General features: G+C 48.1%; 1 protein-coding gene across 5 annotated transcripts in view; it reads right to left on the bottom strand.

Moving 5' to 3' along the window:
- Positions 1–24,991, bottom strand: part of DRD4 (dopamine receptor D4) — a 292,964-nt gene that overhangs the window by 27,273 nt on the left and 240,700 nt on the right. For 3 of the 5 annotated variants that reach the window (XM_068118680.2, XM_068118677.2, XM_068118681.2), the window contains exon 3: positions 4,195–4,759. In XM_068118680.2, the coding sequence (XP_067974781.1) occupies positions 4,195–4,759 (565 nt within the window). Of the gene's footprint in view, positions 1–4,190; positions 4,760–24,991 lie in introns of all 5 variants that reach the window. The other 2 variants (XM_068118679.2, XM_068118678.2) reach the window with 1 other exon arrangement.

Raw genomic sequence — 24,991 nt, 5'->3', positions numbered from 1 at the left:
CGAAGGCGAAGCAAGCCGTCCGCTGATTGGACAGGCGAAGGCGAAAGCAAGCCGTCCACTGAGTTGTCAATCCAGAGCATGCATTTGTGCCGGTGTCGGCGATCGTTGTTCATATACGCACTCTTCATTCTCATCTTTCTTCCTAACTCTTACTCGGACAAGCAAATCCCCTGTGCCATCCATAATGGTACACTCTATCCATACACCACATCCTCCCTGCCGTGGATGTTCCACGGGTTTCGGCTAGTTATCATTATTACCCTGCGCTCATGAAGTGAAAAGCGGGGTTAAGCATTCAGGTCGGTACATGTGTCGTGTGCCGTACATGTCTGCATTTTAAAATTTCATTTTCTCGGCAACCGTTGGTCTGATTGATACGAAATGTTACCATAGTAGTGCCTCCGCATGTAGAATTTTTTCTTTATAATTATGACGTCATAGGTCACGTGGTACATATGCCATCTTGGAAAAACGTTAGACCTCTATATCTCCCAAACCGCTCAATGGAAAAAAATTAACATGGCTCATTTTCAAGTATTCACCATGGGGGAATAAGATATGTTGATGGTGATGTCATCATTGCCTTAATTATGACGTCATAATTTGACAAGTACAACGCTTGATGTGATCAGTATGAATAAAACAAAAATTCGTCTGCAACTGTTAGACCGATGGACACGAAATTTTCAGAATATGTGCGGCTCCTCCTGCAGAATTTTTTAATGATAATTATAACGTCATAGGTCACGTGGTACAGACGCCATCCTGGAAAAAGTAGAAAGACGTTGCATCTCTATATCTCCGAAACCGCTAAATGGAAAAAATTGAAACATGGCTCATTGTCAAGTACTCCCCATGGGGAATAAGACATGTTAATGATGATGTCATCTGTGCCTTCGTTATGACGTCATAAGTTGACAAGTACAACACGTATCCGATCATTGTGAATTTTTTTTCTCAGCAACTGTTGGTCTGATGGGCACAAAAATTTCACCATAGGAGCGCCTCCTCCTGTAGAATATTTTAATGGTAATCATGACGTCATAGGTCATGTTGTACAGGCGCCATCTTGGAAAAACCAAAAAATGTTGCACCTCTATATCTCCAAAACCACTGCATGGAAAAAATGTATACATGGCTCATTGTAAAGAACTCCATATGGGGAATAGGTGTTGTTAACGATGACGTCATTGGTGTCATAATTATGACGTCATAATTCGACAGGGGCAACGCTTAGTCTGATCAGTTTGAAATGTATTGACCGTGATCTATGCAACAATTATATTGGAGAATTTAAATTTGTGATGTCATCACTCATGTGGTCTGGCAGCCATATTGGATCAAAGAAAAAAAATGTTGAAAAACAGAACAGTTGGCTCGCAACAAGTTGACTACGCCAGGTAAGTATTCTATGAATACCACCTAGTTATTATCATTCTTACCATGGGCTCGCGAAGTGAAAAGAGGGTTAGTTAGGCAATCGGTTGCATCCGTACATGCCTACGTGTGGCATACGTGTCTGCATTTCTGTCCCCTGTCGCACCGCGGAGCGAAAGGGGGACTATGGTTTTCCCCTCTGTCCGCGTGTGCGTGTGTGCGTACGTCCGTGCGTGCGGACGTGCGTGCATGCGTAAGCGAAGGACTTTAATTCTAATTTGGTGTGTGGGTGCAACCCACGTCAAAATCCAAGATGGCCGCCGCCATGTATGTCTGAACATTGTGAGCGGAATATCTTGAAAAATAAGCGAAGTACCAACTTCTAATCTGGTGTGTGGGTGTATCTAGGCATAAGGAAGAACGCTATTGGAAATTGGGTCGCCACGTCAAAATCCAAGATGGCCGCCACCATATATATGTCTGAACCTTGTGGGGGAAATATCTTGAAAAATAAACGAACTACTCACTTCTAATCTGGTGTGTGGGTGTATCTACGCATAAGGGAGAACGCTATTGAAAATTGGGTCGCCATGTCAAAATCCAAGATGGCCGCCTTGCGTCTTCCACTTTGTCAACTCACATAATTTCACCGACGGGGGACCTAGGCGTAACGCTTGTTAAAATTCATTTTCTCAGCAACCGTTGGTCCGATTGACACAAAATTTTACCACAGGAGTGCCTCTGCCTGTAGAATGTTTCTATTCATAATTATGACGTCATAGGTCACGTGGTACGGACGCCACCTTGGAAAAATGTTACACCTCTATCTCCCAAACCGCTCAATGGGAAAAATTGAAACATGGCTCATTGTCAAGTACTCTCCATGTGGAATAAGATATGTTAGTGATGATGTCATGCGTAAGCGAAGTTATGACGTCATAATTCGCCAAGTATAATGCTTCATCCGATCAGTACGAATTTATTTTTCCTCTGCAACTGTTGGTCTGATGTGTTTTTATCATGATCATTACCATTACCATTTCAATAATATGTAATTAATGGACAAACTCACATTCTGTGGACAAATAGACAAACAGACCCTATTCCTCTCCTCGAGCAATGGTAATTAGCAGAAAAGTGAAGTGAGGGTTTTAATTTTTAGGTAATTATTGTAATTAAATGTTAGGAATCTAATCCACTGCCCTGTGGAACCCCAATTTCACCAGGAATGGATAAGAGAAGAGTGAATCTCAATAACCACAGTATATTTACTACCTTGTCAGGTAAGTCTAGTAGCACAATCACTAAACCAACAATTAGAGGATAAATATAAAATTGGACTAAACAACCTTTGCCCCGAGATGAATATGATGTGGCGTTCACTCATTCAGGAAGGTGCGTCATGTCAAAGAGTGTGGCAAGCCATGGATAGGTCCTAAGACTCTCAATCTGATTGTTGTGAAGAGACCATGGTGGCCAGGTATGTGAATGAAGTCCATTTCATGTTCGTCAGATTTTTCCTGAATCACCTGAGCATAACTGTAATCGTGATACAGCCTAATATAATATTGTTACGTGGAAGGCGGTATGGGGGATCCATAGCTGGACTGTGGTAAATGTAACATGGTCCGTGTGTTTCGAGTAGGTTACATTGCCATGTAACATGGACCTGATAGAGCAAGTTGTCTTGTAAAATGTGATGCTGAGGAGTCAGCGTATGTAATTTATAGACAGAATTCAGAGTAATATTGTCAGCGTAAACACCTCCAGATATCAGAACATTATTTCCTATTAATCTATATGAAAATAGGGATACTGTATATTAACAAACTCAACATATTTCAATTCAAGAACGTAAAAAAGGGGGGGGGGGGGCGTGAGGGAAAGAGAATCTCTGCAAGTTTGTACATACTATAGACTGCCATTGTACAAAGCAGTAAGCAACAGGTACATGCAATTCTAAATGTTGAAATGTGAACAACATTTCAGCATTCGATAACCTCCACCACCGAAGGTTGTTTTCACACCCATCTGGTTGTTTGACTGGGAGCAGGATATCTCAAAGTTGTGGACGGATTAAGACGAAATTTGGTGCAGAGGTTGGGTATGTGACAAGGACGCAATTATTCGATTTTGGTGAGGATTCGGATCCGGCTACTAGAATATTTCAAGTGATTCTTCACCATTGAGAGGTAGGGCCCAAAACGATACATAGCAGGATATCTCAAAAAGTTTTGGACAGATTCGGCTGAAATTTAGAGGACAGGTTGTGTGTCTGACAAAGAAGAGTTGATTCAATTTTGGTGAAGATCCGGGATCCGGATACAATATTTTTTAATTTTTCAAATGATCTTCACCATTGAGTGATCGGGCCAAAATGATATAAAGCATGATATTTCATCAAGTTGTAGACAAGTTATGATAAAACTAGGTAGATGAGTTGGTTCGGAAACAAGAACAAACCGATTAGATTTTGGTTCAGGTCCGAATCCAGATATGGTCGATCAGTGGGATACAAAACGTGAACTGTTCAGCCTGGTGGAGGTATGCTCTCTACCGAGTGTCGTTCTAGTCTTTTCTAAGAGTTCTAAGATAGGACAAGTTTTTTTCTTTCCAGCAATGCCAATGATCATTAATCAGTTATTTATGCTATGTTCAAAATTATGCTGGAGATGCTCCAAATAATTTTATTCAAGGTCACAGCAGAATGGCATGGCTGTCTGGTGATTCAAAACGTGCCTTGCTGAGAGACAAACAGACATAGAGCAAGAGAGACTTCAAAACAGAAAGAAGAGGATGAAATGCAGACGTACCTACAACAATGGGCAAAACTTTCATTGCCTTCTGTTCACGTCCATTTACACGCCGGCTTTGCACCGTTCTTCGCACAGCCCGCTCACGCATCCATGATACACCATTCCTTTCGGAGCTTCCTTCTTCCCAGCATGCGGTCGATCGAACAACTTGCTGCGGTGAATTCTCCAGCCTCCTGGTCTCAATGGACAGGTCTTGCAGAATGACAATCGAGCAGGCTGGGCTACAGCCTGATTTGAGTGCCTGGGGGCCGTGGGATCTAGATTGTCGATGTTGAGCAAGAGTTTTCCTCGCTTGACGCCACTTGCGCAAGCCTCGGAACATGCAGCAGTAAAGGACCAACATTAATGGGCATGGCACAAAGTATGAACACACCGATGAGTAAACAACAAAGTTGTTGCTCTCCAATTTGCAGACCTTTGGGTCACGCACCGGACCATCGTTGAGGCCAAACATGATGGGGCTGGCCAAACCCATGGAGAGCACCCAAGTAGCAGTGATAAGTATCATCTGACGAAGTCCAAAATGATTCTTGTTATACTGAAGTGGTACGAGAACAGCAATGCACCTGCAAACGGGATGGGGATTTGGAGTCAATGTACATATCGGAAGTGATAAGTAGTCGACCAAATAACTACTTTTTCATTGCACTATCTTGTCATAAGTTACAGAGTAGACATCATTGTTACTCAATTTTATGGGAGAGTGTATAATTATGCTTCACTTTTGTTTTGAGCTTGTTTAGTAATCTGGGATTAAATCGACAAGTTTGTATAATGATAACCTGTGCGTTAGTTTGTTTTGATGTATACTTAATTTTGTGAACAATTGGTCATGCTCTGTTGTCATGGTTATATTGTTTTTAACTGAGATTTCACATTCCCTGTCTGGTACAGGGAAGGAAAACTTGAACACAAGGCTCATGTGTCTCTTGTGTACCTCATGCGCGGTTAATTGATTTTATACAGAAGTGTAGTGTTGATTAATTTTTTTTTACGGCATAGCCCATAGGGCAAAGCCGTCTAGAACAGTGTTTGTCCGTCCGTATGTATGTATGTATGTCCCCACAAACGAATACCAATCAGACCTGAGGATCTGGTCACATGACAGGGTGATGTGATTACGTCTGATGTCATTACGGCAGTGTAACGGCTGACTCTCCACACACCGCCATTTTGATTCCAATTCGTTCAAGCCGAACATATCGTCGAACCTACAGTATATCACAATCGCCACACTCTACCTTTAAGTTTTTCATTCAGTGTGAAACACAAACAAACCGATTGTTTAAATCAAATATCGAAAGCATCGGCGCTACGTCTTTTGCAACAAAATGGTATGTATAGGCCATAGGCTTTATGCCTACCCTTCGGACAAATTAAGCCCAGTTTTCTTAATGCAGTAGTGTATCGTTTCAGTAGTATCGTTTTCGTAATAGTAATAATAAAAAAATATAGTAAATATGACCATAACACTTTAATCCCAATGTCATGAATAAAAAGTTGATGGATTGAAGTGGTGTATGGTTCATGAATCAATGATATAAGCGGTGTATGGTACTAATAACCACGGAAGTAAGGAATTCGCCTCGGATTTTTTGATAGCATGTTATTAACCCAACCCTTGTGGGGTATAATCTAGATTACAGTAGATCTTCTCTCAGTTCGGTAAGTAAAACCTACCTCACGGATGTCGGGATTCCTCCCAAAAAATTTGTTTAATGTAATAAACAGCATTAGCAACTGTTTAAAAAGTTAATCATGTGTGTTTGTGGTTTATAATATTTTACAAGACAGGCTACACCACTGTTAGACTTTTTGTCTTGTTTAATGTTGCCTAAATATAAAGATTAAGCAGTATTTGACTTGACTGCAAAAAGACCTATTGGAGAAAGTTAAAGAAAATCTCAGAATATATAATTGAAAAGTTATATATATATATATATATATATATATATATATATATATATATACATATATATATAAACTAAGCATCAAAATAAACTTATCACTTTCATTTTTTGAAATGTGCAGCTTTACAAACACGTTTATTCAATTGTAATGGCTGATTATGAAATGGGAACTTCACTTCAATCACCTGGTTGATCAACAATGGCATGCTTGAGTGGTTTTGTATAGGGATCTTTCCCTTTAAATAATGACCCTCATAATGAAATCCTTCAGTTCTCGTGGATAGACATTCACTTACTGCTGTCTATAGTCACTCTCGAGGCTTCTGACAGTGAAAACAGCCTTCTGACAGGCAGGCTTCTGAAATGACAGATTCTGAAATGACTTCTGAAATAATGAAATCCTTCAGTTCTCGTGGTTAGACATTCACTTACTGCTGTCTATAGTCACTCTCGAGGCTTCTGACAGTGAAAACAGGCTTCTGAAATCCTTCTGACAGGCTTCTGACAGTACCCAGCTGCTCCTGGACTCTGTGTCCTTTCCTCCTGACAAGGTGGAAAAGTTTCTGTCAACCCTCGACTCGGATTCTGCAACTGGACCTGACGGCATCAGCCCACGGGTCCTAAAATCCTGTTCTTCCGCTCGTTCACTCCCTCTCTCTGTTCTCTTCACCCTCTCTTTTGCTCAAGGTCATCTTCCATCTGCTTGGAAATCTGCCAACATCACCGCTTTGCACAAAAAGGTGCAAAAACAGATCCCAGCAACTACAGACCAATCAGCCTTCTCCCAATTATCAGCAAAGTCATGGAATCCATCATTGCTTCAGATATGAAATCTTTCCTCTTCTCCAATGGCTTGATCTCTGATCATCAATTTGGTTTCAGACCTGGACACTCTACTCTGGACATGCTGCTTCTGCTTTCTCAACAATGGATGGAGGTCCTCAATGCCAAACAGGAAATCAGAGCAGTCTCCCTTGTCATATCACGTGCCTTCGATACGATCTGGCACCCCGCTCTGCTCACCAAACTCTCCTCTTTTGGTATCCATGGAAATCTCCACGCATGGCTGGCGGACTTCCTCTCTAGTCGTAGTCAATGTGTGGCCCTGAATGGGTTTCTCTCATCTCCTCTTCCTGTTCAGGCTGGAGTTCCACAAGGCAGTGTTCTGGGCCCTGTGCTTTTTCTGGTCTTCATCAATGATCTCTCTGACTCTCTTGAAAATCCTCTGTATCTCTTTGCTGATGACTCTACTCTCTGTCGCTCCATTCTTCATCCCTCAGATCGGCAGTCTGCAGCCTCCTCACTCTCTGCAGACCTGGACAAAATCACAGACTGGGTAAACAAGTGGAAAATGTCTTTCAATCCTGACAAATCTCACACTCTTACGATGTCTCTCCGAAAAGACCGACTGGACAACCCTCCCATCCACTTTCTGAATAATCCTCTCCAAGAAGTTCTGTCACTCAAGCTTTTGGGTCTCACTATCTGCCATGATCTTTCCTGGGAAAACCACATTTCAAATCTGGCCTCCAAAGCCAGTCGCCGACTGGGCATCCTCCGTCGTGCGAAGTCCTTCCTTGGCACACCTGAGCTCCTCACCACATACAAGGCTTTCATCTGCAGCTCAATGGAATACTGCTCTCCCCTCTGGGCTGGTGCTCCTGCCTCACACCTAGCTCGTCTTCACGCTGTTGAAACCAAAGCATTCAGAATCATTGGAATCTCCCGCGATGAAGCTAACTCCAAGGGCCTCTGGCTCACTCACCGCATGCAAGTTGGTGGTCTTTCCGTCTTCTACCGACTTCTCTCTGGCCTTGCCCCCCCAGCTCTCTCTGGGCTGTCCCGCAAATATTCCTACAGGTCGCACAAGATCTGCCTGCAACCCTCTTATGGTCAAACTGCCAAAATCAAGACTCTCTGCTCACCTTCACTCCTTCATTCCTCTTTTCTCCCGCCTCTGGAACAAACTCCCTCACCCTCTTCAATCCCACTCCACCCACCAGGTCTTTAAAACAGCTGTTCAGCACCATCTCTTATCTTCCCCCATCCAAAACCTTGATCTTTTCTACCCCCGCTAATTTCACCCCAATTCCACTTTTTTGAAATGCCAACTTCTGTCCTGGAAGTCCTTGGTGTCCTTGTGTTTTATACTTCTCCCTCACCCCCCCCCCCCCCTTCCCACGCCTCCTCCCCCCAAGCCCTCTCCCTTCCACACATCTCCCTGCTCTCAAATGTTGTGTTTGTGTGCTTCCCCTTCTCTCCCCATCTTGTTTTCCGCTCCCTCTTTTTATATATTTTGTTTGTCTGGTTGATTTGTTTGTGAAGTAAATGTTAGCTCTTTCACGAGCCTCGATTCAGTATACAAAAAAAAAAAACAACAAGAAAATTCAGATGCCACGCCTCACATCTGAACAACGTTTAAGGGCACATGGGATGGTTGAGGCTGGTGTAAACCAGCGAACAATTGCCCAACGTCTTCGTTGCTCACAGCCTGCAATTTCCATCCTGGCCAGGCGTTACAGTGAAACTGGAACTGTGAATGATGGTCCACGAAGAGGAAGACCACGGGTAACCACCCCAAGCCAAGACCACTGGATTGTGCTGCAGCATCTTCATGATCGTTTCCGCTCTGCGACGCAAACAGCTGCAGTGACAAAAGGTCGCCACAACAACCGCATCAGTGTCTCCACTGTGCGGAGGCACTTGAGAAGTCGGGGCCTGGTAGCAAGACGTCCTTGCAGAGGTCCAGTGTTGAACGCAGTGCATTGGTGGAACAGACTAAGATGGTGTCTGCAGAATCGCCGCTGGACACAGCAACAGTGGAGTGCAGTCTTGTTCAGCGATGAGTCCACATTTTGCCTCAATGCTGCTGATGGGCATCAACGGGTATGGCACAGAGGTGGGGAAAGGTATGCATCATGCTGGATTCGCCAGATCAATCGTTGGGGAGGTCCCAGTGTGATGGTATGGGCCGGCGTTTCCACCCCGTTTCAGGACACTTCTGGTCGTCATGGAAGGCAATCTCACGAGTCAGCGTTATGTCAATGAAGTTTTGAGACCTCATCTGCTGCCATTTCTCCAGGCTCATCCTGACATCACAGTTTTCCAGCAGGACAACGCTCGACCCCATGCTGCTCGCCTGACCACTAACTTCCTCCAGGAACAGGGTGTTAAAGTGATGCCTTGGATGCCTTATTCCCCTGACCTCAATCCCATTGAGCATTTATGGGATGAGCTTGGTCGACGTCTTGCATCGAGATCAATGGCTGTCAATCGGCAAATGCTCATTCAAGGCTTGCAGGAGGAGTGGGCAGACTTCCCCAGGACCGCTTCAGACGCCTGGTACAGAGCATGCGTCTGAGGTGTGCAGCCTGCATCACAGCTCAGGGAGGACACACATGATTTTGAGGACTGCTGTCATTTGTCTTTGACTGTTAGGAGTGTTGTGTCCATTCCTGTCATTTTGTTTTGACTGTATTCAGGTGCGTGCCTTTGTGTTGCAGTGCTGTGACTATTATTGCTCCACCCCTTGTGATGTTCATGCTTTTTGTTTTTTTGTGATTGAGGCATCCTCTTGTTTATTGACATGTGTTTAGTAAAGATAGCTGAACTTCACCTCTGTGTTCAAATATTTTTCATTTTTGCATGGAGGATTTCAATGAGTGTCCTTCTAAAGATTTGATAAGTTTCTTTTGATGCTGGGTATATATATTCTTTTGATGTTGAGTTGAGTATATATGAGTATTTGAGATATATATATATATATATATATATATATATATATATATATATATATATATATATATATATATATATATATATGTATATACATATATATATATATATATATATATATATATGTATGTATATATATATATATATATATATATATATATATATATATATATATATATATATATATATATATATATATATATATGTGGATATGAGAATGGTGTTTTTCTTTTGTTGTGTAAATTGTTGTAAAAATATCGCCCTCCTTGCTCCAGTTATGTATAAAGGTCAAAGTGCGTCCCGTAATTAGTTCATAAGCACTCACGTTAGCCAATCATAGATTTCCCCCTTGTTGACAGTTATTTCCTTATTCTGTGTAGTAGGGTAAGGCCTTGTCTTCCATTAATTGACACTCCATTGCACCGAATTCAAATAGATAGATCCCCTTTCATTCCCATTCCCAAAGCCGCAATTGCCAACTGTTCCCTCTGCGACTCCATTCGCCACGAGGTCGGCTCGGAGAAGAAGGGGGAGGAGCTGCCGAATCCTGGGCGTGCCCGCCCATCGTCATCAAGGGTGGAGCCAGAGGGCCGTGCCGACCAATCCGGGCCGAGGCGAGCTCACCGATGGGCGTGTTCTAGAGGCCGGCGGCTTGATTTGCCCGCGGCGTTATAAAGAGCGCGCGCGGAAGCCGTTTTGCGAGAAGTGCGCGAGGAGGGAAGAGAAGCGAGTAGGAAGCCTGCTGAGACAAGTGCGACAGAAGCGCGGGGGAAGCCTTTAACACCAGTGTGCGAGAGAAGCGCGGGGGAAGCCTTTGACACAAGTGCGCGGGGGAAGCCTCTGAGAGAAGTGCGCGAGGAGGGAAGAGAAGCGAGTAGGAAGCCTGCTGAGACAAGTGCGACAGAAGCGCGGGGGAAGCCTTTAACACCAGTGCGCGAGAGAAGTGTGGGGGAAGCCTTTGACACAAGTGCGCGGGGGAAGCCTCTGAGAGAAGTGCGTGAGGAGGGAAGAGAAACGAGTAGGAAGCCTGCTGAGACAAGTGCGACAGAAGCGCGGGGGAAGCCTTTAACACAAGTGCGCGAGAGAAGCGCGGGGGAAGCCTTTGACACAAGTGCGCGGGGGAAGCCTCTGAGAGAAGTGCACGACGATGCCCTGCTCGCTCCCAGCCTGACAAGGACCGGCTTGCTGTGCGCCCTGCCAAGCCTTCCAGCTTGTGGTTCGACCTTCTCCCTCCAGCAAAAAACCAACCTGCAATTTTCCCATTCGTGTACGTGAGTTTGTTTTGTGTGTCTTGTCCCTGGGTTAATTAAGACTGTTAATAGGTAAGCTAACTATTTCACTGTGCCTCCTGTATATAACCTTGACTGCTCCTTTTGCTTTAGTCTGTGTAAATAATAAATCCTGTTATTCCTCTGTACGTCTTCTTCTTCCTCGTCACATCCGCGTCGCCTTTGTCTTTTCCCCATTGAATATCTGTGGCGCGATTTTGGCCAACGTTCAGGAATCGGGTTAGTCGGGGTAACTGTTCGGGTGCGGCGGCCATCCGCTCGGCCAATTAACATCCTAGCTGCGTCCGTAACAATTGGTGCCTGGGAGTGAGATACGGACCTGAAGCGCTGAGTGCACTCAAATTACGAGTGGGCCAAAATTTAGTTTTATTTAACATCGTAAATTTGAAAATCGTGCCATGGATAGTCAAGGCGGCGGGATGCCGGTGGGGGAACTAGAAGAGGGGTTAGGGGTAACCCAGGACCAGAGGGAGGAAATGGAGGAGGAGAACAATGGTGAAGTGGTTGAGGTTTCAGGTGCGCAAAATGGCGCCCTCACGCACGTGGTTGTAGCGGCCAAATTTAGCCGAGCCCGTGGTCGCAGCAGCCGAGCCCGAGATGCCAGAGTACATGCGAGTCTTTATGATTCAAATGATGGCAAAAAATGGATGCCCAAAGTGATAAATCCACCCGAGAGCGAAGAGAAATGGGTGGCCAATTGAGAGACGGGTTAAACAATATGGGAAACAAATTTGAGGGGTGAGACAATAATTTTAAGGGGTTGGACAATAAAATGGAGGGGTTAGACAATAAATTTGCTGGGTTAGACAATAAATTTGAGGGGTTAGACAATAAATTTGAGGGGTTAAACAACAGGATAAAAGAGGTGAAGAATGGGTTAACGGGGGTGGAAAATAGAATGGCTGCCCAGGAGAATCAGATAGAGGGGGTGAAAAATGGTTTAAGGGGGTTAGAAAAGACAATGGATGACAAATTGCGGGAAGTAGGGGAGCAATCCGCCCGGGAAATCAAACGGATGGGGAACCAGATAGAGGAGGTGAAAATCGGGTTGGAAGGTAAATTGGATGCTCAGAGGGATGAATTGGGACAGATGAGGGCGGCATCTACTAAAGAAATCGAGGAGATGGGGGAGGAAGTAAGACGAGGTGTAAGCGAGGAGGTAAAGCAAGGTGAGAAGCGTATGGAGAAAGACGTGAGAAATGGGACGGCAAAGTTACAAGGGGGCATAGAGGACTTGACGCAGGAGGTGGAACAGCTGATGGTGGGACAGACGGAGTTAGTGGAGCAGGTACAAAAGAACACGGTGGTACTAGGAGGGTTAAAAGCGACACAAAAAGACATCAAGAACGAATTAATAGCGACAAAGAAGGAATGTCAGATGGTACGTGAGGGACTGACAACGAGGTTGGACGAGGTGACAGAAGTAATGGAGACGAAGGACCGGGAGGTGAGGACGCACATAGAAACGGTCAAGGTGGCGTTAGAGGACGAAATTGAGGAGATGCACCGGGAAATAAAAGAGGTGAAGCAAAAGTTAGAGGAAGTGGAAGAGGGGGTGAGTGAAATTAAGAAGAGACGGAGGGAAACTAAGAGGGAGATACAGGAGGAGGTGATGGAATATGTGCAAGGTCGGTGCTCAAATCGTGATGGTATGCTTGCTAACCAGATAAAGAGTTTGCAGGTGGCAGAGGAGGTGCGGAGACGAGGTGCCAAGGTGAGTGGCGATATAATCGGCAATGTATATGGTATGAGGGGAGCTTCAATCGGCTTGGGGGTTGGTTTGGATCCGGGTGTTCGTGAGAGGCCGTTGGTGAAGAGTGCGACAGGTACGGAGTACGAGAGAGGAGGTGTGCGAGAATGTCCGACTCTGGGGTGTGTGAGGAAAAAGTGCGCGCCGAGGAGTGAGTGTGCTGTCGAGAGTGAGTTGGTCGTAGCGCGTGTGCGGGGGGGGGGGGGGGGCACATGGAAGCACGTCGTGGGGAGTGTTACAAGGGATGTAACGGAAGCATGCACGCCTGTGGTGAGTGTTACGGAGGGTGTAACGGGAGAGTGTGCGCAAGAGGATGCGCGAGAAAGGTGTGTAACGGACGGGGGCATGAGGAAAGAGTGTGCTGGCGAGAGTAAGGGTGAATGCGCGACCGAGTGTGGAGGTGAGAGTAGTGAGAGTGACGTGGAGCGTGAGTTGGTTGTGGCAGGTGAGAGAGGATGTACACCTGGAATGGAGGGATGCACATCTGGAATGGTAGAGCGTGTGTGGGAATGCACACTGGAATTGGTAGTGAGGCACGTGATTGGGTGTGCAAGTGAGAGCACACCTGTGGTTGTCACAGAGGAGGTGACCGGGGAGGGGGCGCGAAGAGGTGTGTTGGTGAGGTGTGCGAACGACGAGTGTGTGCAGAGGTGTGCGGTGGTCAGGTGTGTGACAAAGTCTGTAAGCGGAATGAGTGTACCTGGGTGTGTCAGGCAAGGTGCAATGACAAAGAGCATGGAGACGGCTGGATGTGTGAGCAAGGAACGGGCTGCGGGGTGTAAGCATGCAAGTGGAGCATCGACGCTAACCGGGTTAGCGGTTAGAGCGACGTATAGCCGAATCGGGCCCTCGGTGTGTGCCGCGCAGCTTTGCGTGCCGCGGGGATCCGCGGGGATTGTGACCGCGGCAGTTTCGAAAGAACCGCGGTGCGTGATCCACGCCGGGCCGCGCTCTGAACGGCCGTGTCCGTGCTCCGCTAGGCGGTACGGGCGGCCCGGTAGGAAGGGTCGTCATGGCGACCCCTTTTTGTTGAGGCGTTCCGGTAGGGCGAGATCGGGCCATTGGACGGCTCTGTGCTGAGATGGTGCGTGGGATCTCGGCCCAGGTAAACCTCCTTCCCTGCACCGAGTGCCGGACGGATCCAGCCGCCGGCACCAAGCAACCCGCATTCATTGCTCGGCTTTACGAAGCCGAACTTTAGAAATGAATTGGCGCACCGAGAGGCTCAAGCGAGTAGCCGTGTGACGACGATAGTGTTTTGGACCCGAAATTAGAAAAAGCAAAATTTGATGATTGGCAAAGGATTGGCAGAGTGATGACTGGCAGATGATTGGTAGTGATTGGCAAATTTTTAATTAGCTGGAATTTGGTGTGAAAAATTGGTAGTGGAAGATGCCCGATGTGGTGGGATGGCAACTTTGCCATCTCTCACAGCGGGGGCAAAGGAGCACTAGTTATGGGGTTGGCAGGGAAAACTAGCCCGGGAGGGTTAGGATAATGATAGGGATCTAGAGAAGATGACCTTAGGTAACGGTAAGATTAGGTAGTGACAATAATACCTGTAGTGGGGACGCAGGTAGATTAGTGTGGATGATAATGATGTGGTATGTGCTTAGTTTAAAGGGAAGACGGGGAGCACTAAGTTAGCAGGGCAACAGGTAGTTCAGATGATGCCGTGTGTGTGGTTAAAAGGTGTGATTGCACAGGTGTGCAACTACAGGAGGTATGGAGAATGGTTGTATGGATTACATGGAGTGTGGAGTATATGGAGTATTGGCATGGATGGTCGTGGAGTGAGTATGGTGGAAACTGTGGAGTGGAGTGGATGGTGCGAAGGTGTGGATGGGGGAAAGGAGGATGGACCCCATCACGAATACCCGGGGAGGGTAGTGTAAGAGTTAGGTAGAGGGTACAGGTAAATTGTGGTTGGATATTGGCATCTGTGGTGCGGGTAGTTGCACAGGAGTGTTGTGGTTGGTGCATGAGTAAAATGGCTGGGCGTGTAGCCTGTTAGTGTGTGTAGTTGTATGGGCACTCCACCACTGTGAGGATGTCGGCCAGGTGAGGCCGCAGGTGGGCTCTGGGAGCCGGTAGTTGTTGTGGATAGGGCCCGAGGATCCGGAGGACGGACCCGGGTAGCCCAGTGCCAGAGGGCACCAAGGGGTGACAGAGCTAGGAGGGGCCTTCCCCAATTAGATAGGTTAGGGTGAGGAGCTAGGTAAGCTCGGGTGGCAACTACAGTGGTGGAGGTGTGCAGGTGGGTAGACCTGCTGGGAGAGCTGCACGACCCAGCCCGGAAATTGTGCAAGGGCACCGGGAGATGAATCGGGGGAGTGAGACCCCAAATTGGGAAGCACCACAGTTTGGGCAATGGGAATTGGTTTTTAGAACCCATAGTGTAAGTTGGCCAATGGATTGGCAGGGAAGACCCCGGGTAGTGTAAAGTGTATTAATGTCATTTAGAAGGTAGATAGGATGAAGGATCTCCTCGCACCATCTACATCCACTCACCTGGGATGACGTACCTCCACACCATGCCAGGTTGTTTTTATTATTTTTATTGTGCAAATGTTTGGAATGTGAGACGCATCATGACGTGGGTGTGACATTGTGCTGATGTTCCATCCCTTCCTCCTTATGAGGATTGATGATGAATTGGGTGATGGCAAATTTTGGTTAGAGGGATTGGGGTGATGAAGTTGGTATAGAAGAGATATGGGGAGACGTGACAGTAGTGACGAGTTTGTAAAGGTGTAGATTTTGTAAATATGGGGTAAGGGCAAGGGTAGAGTAGGTGACAGGGGGGGTGACGTACGATAGGGACGAGCTTTCTCCCTTCGCTCTCCGTACGCACTTCGCCTTGCATTGTCTGTATTGATGTGTACCCTTGAGACCTTACCCCTCGCTCATCTGTCTTTTCCCCCCTTTGTCTCCCACATGAGGACTGTGCGCCACTGGGCTCTCGCAACCACAGCCCGAACCTCTCGCAACCACAGCTGTCTGCATCGATGCACCACCTTATGGACCACATGTCTGTGGCTGAGCACCACTTATGGACCCCATGGGTTGGGGCAGGGCCCCTCTGCTGGAACCGGCCATGAAGGCCCGAAATCTTGCTGGCGGACCTTGATCACAGGGCACCGATGCCCCACAGGTGAACCACACTAGTCGGCCCTGTGGGCCATAATAAATGAAAATGGACACATTGGGTGCATTTTATTTTAATCCAAATAGGCTGCCAGCAAAGAAGATGACAACTTCAGGAAGATAGCAATAGCCAGCAGAGGGAGCCGAAGAGCAAGAGTCCACCAGCAGGGTTTGTTTAGTTATTTTTATTATTGAACTGGGGTGACTGTGCACCGATTGGTGCTTGAGGGTGCTTTGGTGCGTTTTTGGGTGCTTTCATGGTGCATCGATGCAGGGCAGACTGTCTCCCCCCCCCAAAAGAACGATCACAGGTCCTGGGTTGCGTATTGTAAATAAAAGTAGAGTCATTGTAAATAATGCGCCCCCCACCGTAAATGTATAGTTTGAAGACAATTCCGCAATTTGGTTAGCTGTGGGCATGAGTCTGTTAGGTAGGGTGCAATGGAGCAGCGGGACATATTTATTTATGTTTTAAAACTGTCACACTCAGGGTCAGGCTAAATGTAAAGGGAACTACACCTACGTGCCACACTAAAAGTCAAGGTAAGAGGCCTGGGACGTACCTAAGAGGAGGAGGGTGCAGTGTTGTGGATATGAGAATGGTGTTTTTCTTTTGTTGTGTAAATTGTTGTAAAAATATCGCCCTCCTTGCTCCAGTTATGTATAAAGGTCAAAGTGCGTCCCGTAATTAGTTCATAAGCACTCACGTCAGCCAATCATAGATTTCCCCCTTGTTGACAGTTATTTCCTTATTCTGTGTAGTAGGGTAAGGCCTTGTCTTCCATTAATTGACACTCCATTGCACCGAATTCAAACAGATAGATCCCCTTTCATTCCCATTCCCAAAGCCGCAATTGCCAACTGTTCCCTCCGCGACTCCATTCGCCACGAGGTCGGCTCGGGGAAGAAGGGGGAGGAGCTGCCGAATCCTGGGCGTGCCCGCCCATCGTCATCAAGGGTGGAGCCAGAGGGCCGTGCCGACCAATCAGGGCCCAGGCGAGCTCACCGATGGGCGTGTTCTAGAGGCCGGCGGCTTGATTTGCCCGTTTTGCGAGAAGTGCGCAAGGAGGGAAGAGAAGCGAGTAGGAAGCCTGCTGAGACAAGTGCGACAGAAGCGCGGGGGAAGCCTTTAACACCAGTGCGTGAGAGAAGCGCAGGGGAAGCCTTTGACACAAGTGCGCGGGGGAAGCCTCTGAGAGCAGTGCGCGAGGAGGGAAGAGAAGCGAGTAGGAAGCCTGCTGAGACAAGTGCGACAGAAGCGCGGGGGAAGCCTTTAACACCAGTGCACGAGAGAAGCGCGGGGGGAAGCCTTTGACACAAGTGCGCGGGGGAAGCCTCTGAGAGAAGTGCGCGAGGAGGGAAGAGAAGCGAGTAGGAAGCCTGCTGAGACAAGTGCGACAGAAGTGCGGGGGAAGCCTTTAACACAAGTGCGCGAGAGAAGCGCGGGGGAAGCCTTTGACACAAGTGCGCGGGGGAAGCCTCTGAGAGAAGTGCACGACGATGCCCTGCTCGCTCCCAGCCTGACAAGGACCGGCTTGCTGTGCGCCCTGCCAAGCCTTCCAGCTTGTGATTCGACCTTCTCCCTCCAACAAAAAACCAACCTGCAATTTTCCCATTCGTGTACGTGAGTTTGTTCTGTGTGTCTTGTCCCTGGGTTAATTAAGACTGTTAATAGGTAAGCTAACGATTTCACTGTGTCTCCTGTATATAACCTTGACTGCTCCTTTTGCTTTAGTGTGTGTAAATAATAAATCCTGTTATTCCTCTGTACGTCTTCTTCTTCCTCTTCGCATCCGCCTCGCCTTTGTCTTTTCCCCATTGAATATCTGTGGCGCGATTTTGGCCAACGTTCAGGAATCAGGTTAGTCGGGGTAACTGATCGGGTGCGGCGGCCATCCGCTCGGCCAATTAACATCCTAGCCAAGTCCGTAACAATATATATATATATATATATATATATATATATATATATATATATATATATATATAGTAGTATATATATATATATATATATATATATGTATATATATATATATATATATATATATATATATATATAATATATATATATATATATATATATATATATATATATATATATATATATATATATATATATATATATATATATATTGTTAAGGGTCGCGGACAAGATGTTACTTTGGGCCGAGCGGATGGTCAACCGCGACCGTTACAGGATCCCTGATTAGCCCGACTCCCCCAACGTTGACCAATCGCGCCACAGGTATTCAATCGGGAAACCTCTAAAGCGACCGAATGTAAAGAGGAAGAGAGAAGAAAACAGAGTACGGAGGAATAACAGGATTTATTAGACACACAAGCAAAAAGAAAGCAGTCACGTTTATTTACAACACATAAGACGCAGGTGACACAGTGCAATCTTTAGCTTATACAGACTTAATTACCTACCCAGGACAGAACAAACGAAGACGACTCACACGGGGAATGATGACAGGAATTGGCTGGAAGGAGAGGAAAGTCCACTGGGTCCGGCAGCACGATCCGCACGTTGGGCAGCCGCCGTTCCTTCGCGGCCCTGCTCCGAACTGCCGTCCAGGTCCCTAAGCGGTTGGCGAGCGTTGTTGCTGCTGCTGCTGTAGACGCTGCCCCTCGCGAGCAAGGTGACGAATAGCAGGCTTGGTGCTTCCTTGAATGATCTCTGCTTGTTGGACCTCACAACTCAGCTCTTTCTTGGACCCTCTCTCTCTTCTCAGCTCATCTGCCTTGGACCTCCTCTCATCTCAACGGCTTGGACTCCCTCTCGTCTGCCTGTAAAAGCTCATCTGCCTTGGGAAATGCCCTGCCGTGGGTTATATAGGCCCCGCCCCTCAACCTTTGCGAACCTCCCCGATAGCTCTTCCTCCGCCCTCCCTAGCCAAACCCCTGGCTCATGGTTGGTCGAGTGGGGCTGGCTCACTCCTCCCCTCTATGACGAGGTGGAGACACGCCTTTCTTCTCCGACCCTGCCTCGTGGTCAATGGCGGTTATTGGAGGGGAGGTAATTGCCAATCGACGAAAAGGGGGAATGGAGGTTTTGGGAATGGGAATGAAGGGAATCTATCTCTTTCACTGGTGCAATGGAGTATTTCAATTAATGGGAGACACAGCCTTACCCTAAAACACAGAATAAGATATAACTATCGAACAGGGGTATTCTATTATTGGCTGACTTGTATGCTTGTGGACTAATTATGGGACGCACTTTTGACCTTTACACAGCTCCGGAGGCAGGAGGCGCAGACTCAAGCAATATTCATCACCAATTTACCACAATACAACACAATCAAAAAAAAAATACAGTCTTCATAGCCGCAACACTGCACCCTCCTCCTCCTAGGCATGGCCCGGGCCTACAACTTTTTATTTAGTGTGACACGTAGGTGTAGTTCCCTCTACTTTTAACCTGACCCTGAGTGCGACAGTTTTTAAAACATAAATAAATGTGTCCCGCTGCTCCATTGCACCCTGCCTAACAGACTTACGCCCACAGTTAACCGAATTGCGGAATGGTCTTCAAACTATACACTGACGGTGGGGAGCATTATTTACAATGACGCTATTTTTATTTACAAAACTAACCCAGGACCTGTAATTGTTCTTTCTGGGGGGGAGACAGTCTGCTCTGCATCAATGCACCATTAAAGCACCCAAAAACGCACCAATACACACCCAAGCACCAATCGGTGCAGTCACCATTGTTCAAGAATGTTCAACAATAAAAAAATAAATCAACAACCCCTAACCCTGCAGGTGATCTCTTGCTCTTCGGCTCCCTCTGCTGGTTATTATTATTTGTTCTTCCAGATGTTGTCATTCTTTCATTTTCTTACTGGCAGCCTATTTGAACTGAAAAATGCACCCAATGTGTCCTTTTTATTTTATTTTATTTATGGCCCACAGGGCCGACTAGTGTGGTTCACCTGTGGGGCATCGGTGCCCTGTGGCCAAGGTCCGCCAGCAAGATTTCGGGCCTTCATGGCCGGTTCCAGCAGAGGGGCCCTGCCCCAACCCATGGGGTCCATCACTGGTGCTCGGCCACAGGCATGTGGTCCATAATGTGGTGCATCGATGCAGACAGCTGGTTCTGAGAGTGCCGGGCGCACAATGGCCGACTCACGCACGCTCCCCTCGGCGCCCAATGGCGCACAGGTCATGTGGGAGACAAAAGAGACAAATGAGCGAGGGGTAAGTTCACAAGGGTACACATCAATAAGGCAATGCAAGGCGAAATGCGTACGGAGAGCGAAGTGAGAAAGCTCGTCCCTACCGTACGTCACCCCCCTGTCACCTACACTACCCTTGCCCTTACCCCATATGTACAAAATCTACACATTACCAATCCGTCGCTACTGTCACGTCTCCCCATATTTCCTCTATACCAAATTCGTCACCACAATCCCTCTAACCAAAATTTGCCATCACCCAATTCATCATCAATCCTCATAAGGAGGAAGAGATGGAACATCAAGCACAATGTCACACCCACGTCATGATGCGTCTCACAATCCAAACATTTGCATCATAAAAAATAATCAAAACATGGCATGGTGTGGAGTAAATGTCACCTCAGGTGAATGGATGCAGATGGTGCGAGGAGATCCTTCTTCCTAACTATCCTCTAAATGACTTTAACACACTTTACACTACCCGGGGTCTTTCCCTGCCAATCCATTGGCCACTTACACTATGGGTTCTAAAAACCAATTCCCATTGACCAAACTGTGGTGCTTCTCAATTTGGGGTCTCACTCCCCCGATTCATCTCCCGGTGCCCTCGCACAATTTCTGGGCTGTGACGTGTAGCTCTCCCAGCAGGTCTACCCACCTGCACACCTCCACCACTGTAGTTGCCACCCGAGCTTACCTGCTCCTCACCCTAACCTATCTAACTGGGGAAGGCCCCTCCTGGCTCTGTCACCCCTTGGTGCCCTCTGGCACTGGGCTACCCGGGTCCATCCTCCGGATCCTCGGGCCCCATCGACAACAACTACCGGCTCCCAGAGCCCACCTGCGGCCTCACCTGGCCGATATCCTCACAGTGGTGGAGTGCTCAAACCAACTACACACACTAACAGGCTACACGCCCAGCCATTTCCACAACACTAATGCACCCATCCAAATACCATTCTTCCACTCGCACCACAGATGCCAATATCCAACCACAATTTACCTATACCCTCTTACCTAACACTTACACTACCCGCCCCGGGTATCCGTGATGGGGGTCCATCCTTCCCCCATTCACACCTTCGCACCATCCACTCCACTCCACAGTTTTCCTCCATACTCACTCCACGACCATCCATTCCAATACTCCAGATATTCCACACTACCATTTATTCCACATAGCCACATACACCTGTTGTTGCACACCTGTGCACTCACACCTGGTGCCACCTGCACACTCCTTCCTTCCTGAACCATTTGGTCAACACCACACGCAATCACCACTACTCCCTCATACACTGCTCCATACACCTGTTCAGATGCACACCTGTGCAATCACAATACTACTCACAATCACAATCATTTACTCATACCCTGCTCAATACACTTTCGATCCTCACACACACGGCATCATCTGATCTAACTACTCCCCTCTGAAACTTGCGCTTCCCAGTCGTCCCTTTAAACTATTGCGCTCCCACGTCATTATCATCCACACTAAACTACCTGCATCCCCACTACAGGTATCCTTGTCACTAACTAACCTTAACGTTACCTAATGTCATCTTCGCTAGATCCCTACACACAATATCCTAACCCACCCGGGCTAGTTTTCACTGCCATACACCCCATAACTCTCGTGCTCTTTTGCCCCACCCTGAGGGATGGCAGAGTTGCTATCCCATCATGTGGGGCATCCCTTACTACTATCCCCCCAGTCCTCTGATGCTACGAGCCCCCGTCGCAAGAGGTACTGGGTCCTGACTCGGCCTCTAGAGCCAAGGCGATCCATGAGGGTGCCTGCTCGCCGGCATAAGGTCTTATCCGGTCGGCATGGACGATCCGAGGGAGGGCCCGTGGCCCCATTTTGATCTTAATGACCACGTCACAGATTTGCGACAGGACGACTCCCGGGCCTTGCCAGGGGGAGGTGAGTTTTGGGCACCTGCCCTTCCGTCTCCGGGGATTAAAGAACCAAATCTTCATCCCCGGAGCGTATTGACTCCCCTGGCTCCGGTCGTCGTACCTGCGCTTCATCTTGGCCCCCGCCAGATGGAGCTGGCGGCGGGTGAAGGCATGGACCCTCTCCATGCCTTCCTCCAGGTGACGTGCGTAACCCTCCCTCGGTGGTGTATCCATGGTATCTGGCACGGGACCGCATAGCAAGTCGGCGGGAGCCCGTAACTCCCGCCCATACATAAGCAACGCTGGACTGCATGCGGTGGCCCCGTGCTGGCTCGTTCGGTAGGCCATCAACAAGTACGGGAGATGTTCGTCCCAGTCATCCTGACGGGTGGTGGTGAACAATGCTAGTTGTTGTATCAATGTTCTGTTGAACCGTTCCACCATCCCGTCAGATTGTGGCCGCAAGGGCGTGGTTCTTGTTTTCCGAATTGACAGGAGTCTGCACACATCTTTTAGTAATTGGCTCTCAAAATTTCGTCCCTGATCGGTGTGCAGCTCCTGTGGAATCCCGTGCCGACATACAAATCCTTCCACGAAGGCCTGTGCTACCACCCCTGCTTCTTGGTTGGGGAGGGCATAGGCCTCCGGCCACTTGGTGAAATAGTCCATCACAACGAGGATATACTTATTACCTTGGCGGGTGCGGGGTAGTGGTCCTAGAATATCCATCGCCACCCGCTCAAGGGGGGCCCCCACCTGATGTAATTGAAGGGGGGCCCTCATCCTCCGTGCTGGTCCCTTTTTGGCAGAACAGGCGTCGCATCTCCGACACCAGTCCTGTATGTCGCGCCCCATATTCACCCAATAGAACCTCCGGCGGACCCGAGATATTGTCTTTGTCCTGCCCAAATGGCCGCCGGAGCGGGTACCATGCACCTGTTGCAATATGACGTTCTTAAATTTGTCAGGGACTATCACCAGCCAGGAAGTTCTATCAGAGGGAACCTCCACCCACTTGCGATACAAGATGTTGCCTTTCAATTCCAGGGTCTGCCACTGAGCCCAATACGCCTTTGTTTGCGCCCCGAGGGGGGTGACCTCTTCCCCCTTTGGTCTTTGCCCCAATTTGACCCATTGGAACACCGGCCCCAGAACAGGATCCTCCTGCTGGGCCGTGCTCCAAGCCAACTCTCCAAATTCCTCGTCCGCGGTTAGTGGCAAAATTGGCCCTCTCACCCGGGTTGCCCGGACGACGAGAATCGGGGCGGAATCGCCCAATTGCTCCCTCTCCTCGTGTCTCGCACAAAATTTACAGTTTTCCCCCAGACAAGGACGCCGAGAGAGTGCGTCTGCATTACCATGGGCCTTTCCAGCCCGATGGGTCACATCAAAATCGTACTGCTGCAACTTTTCCAACCACCTTGCAATTTGGCCCTCCGGTTCCTTGAACCGAAGGAGCCATTGCAAGGAGGAATGGTCAGTTCGAACCCAAAATTTCCGCCCGTACAGGTACGGGTGGAAATGGTTCATGGCAGCTAGCATAGCCAATAACTCTTTGCGAGTGACACAATAATTTCGCTCCGGCCTACTTAAGGCCCGACTATAATAACCAATCACTCTCTCCACGCCCTCCTGTGTCTGGGACAAAACTGTGCCCAATCCTTCCTGGCTCGCATCCGTGTCCAGCGTAAATGTCCCGTCGCTAGTGGGGTAAGCTAGAAGGGGTGCGGATGTTAAACACCCCTTCAATTTTTGGAAGGCCTCGTGGCACTCCAGTGTCCAATTAAATCGCGTCCCCTTCTCCGTAAGCCGGTGGAGGGGACGGGCCAACTCCGCAAATTTCGCCACAAAGCGCCGGTAGTAGGAGCACAGTCCCAAAAATCCCCGCACCTCCTTGATGGTACGTGGTGCGGGCCACTCCTCTACCGCTTTAATTTTGTCTGGATCCGTTTTTACCCCCTCGCGGCCGATCATGTGACCTAGATAGGCCACCTCTCTTGCAAACAAAGTGCACTTACTCGGGTTCAGCTTCAACCCTGCCTGTCTGAGGCACCCGAACACCTGGTCCAAATTAGCTACCGCCTGGGGGAAGGTCTTGGCATGTACTAGGACGTCATCCAGGTATACCAGGCATGATTACCATGGCATGCCGCCTAGTACATGTTCCATTAATCGCTCAAAGGTGGCGGGGGCGTTACACAAACCAAACGGCATCACAGTGAACTGATACAGCCCCTTACCTGTGGAAAATGCCGTTTTCTCCTTCCCTGTCCGATCCATCTCCACCTGCCAATACCCACTCTTGAGGTCCAAAGTTGTGAACCAATTTGAGCCCGCAACGGCATCGAGGGTGTCATCAATCCTTGGCAGGGGATATGAGTCCTTGAGTGTCACGTTGTTTAGCTGGCGATAGTCCACGCAGAACCGCGTGGTCCCATCCTTCTTTTTGACCAGCACAACAGGTGACATCCAAGGACTTCCCGAGGGCTCGATCACACCTGCGTCGAGCATTTTTTCAACCTGCTCGTCAGCTTCCGCCCTCTTGCTCCAAGGGAGCCGTCGGGCGGCCTGACGAATAGGCCGGACCTCACCGGTGTGGATCTGATGTTTCACCAGGCCCGTACGTCCAATATCCTCGGTGGACAGGGAGAAGAGGTCCAAATGGGACCCAACCAGTTTGTGTAAGGCCTCCCTCTGGGTACCTCCCAACTCTACACTACTACGATTTACCATCTCGCAAATGGGATCGGGCCAATTCCTAGAACTTATTGAAGGCTCCCCCTGGGGCCGGCTCGGCTGGACGTTCTCGCCCCTCACTGACGTGACTTCTCTAACTGGGGTGCAGCCAGCTACCTTCGTGCCCTCACTATGGTGC

The sequence above is a fragment of the Myxine glutinosa genome, chromosome 1 (genome assembly GCF_964187855.1).
Source record: "Myxine glutinosa chromosome 1, kmMyxGlut1.1, whole genome shotgun sequence".
In the NCBI taxonomy this organism is placed as follows: Eukaryota; Metazoa; Chordata; class Myxini; order Myxiniformes; family Myxinidae; genus Myxine; species Myxine glutinosa.
This window is presented reverse-complemented; position numbering and strand designations above follow the sequence as displayed.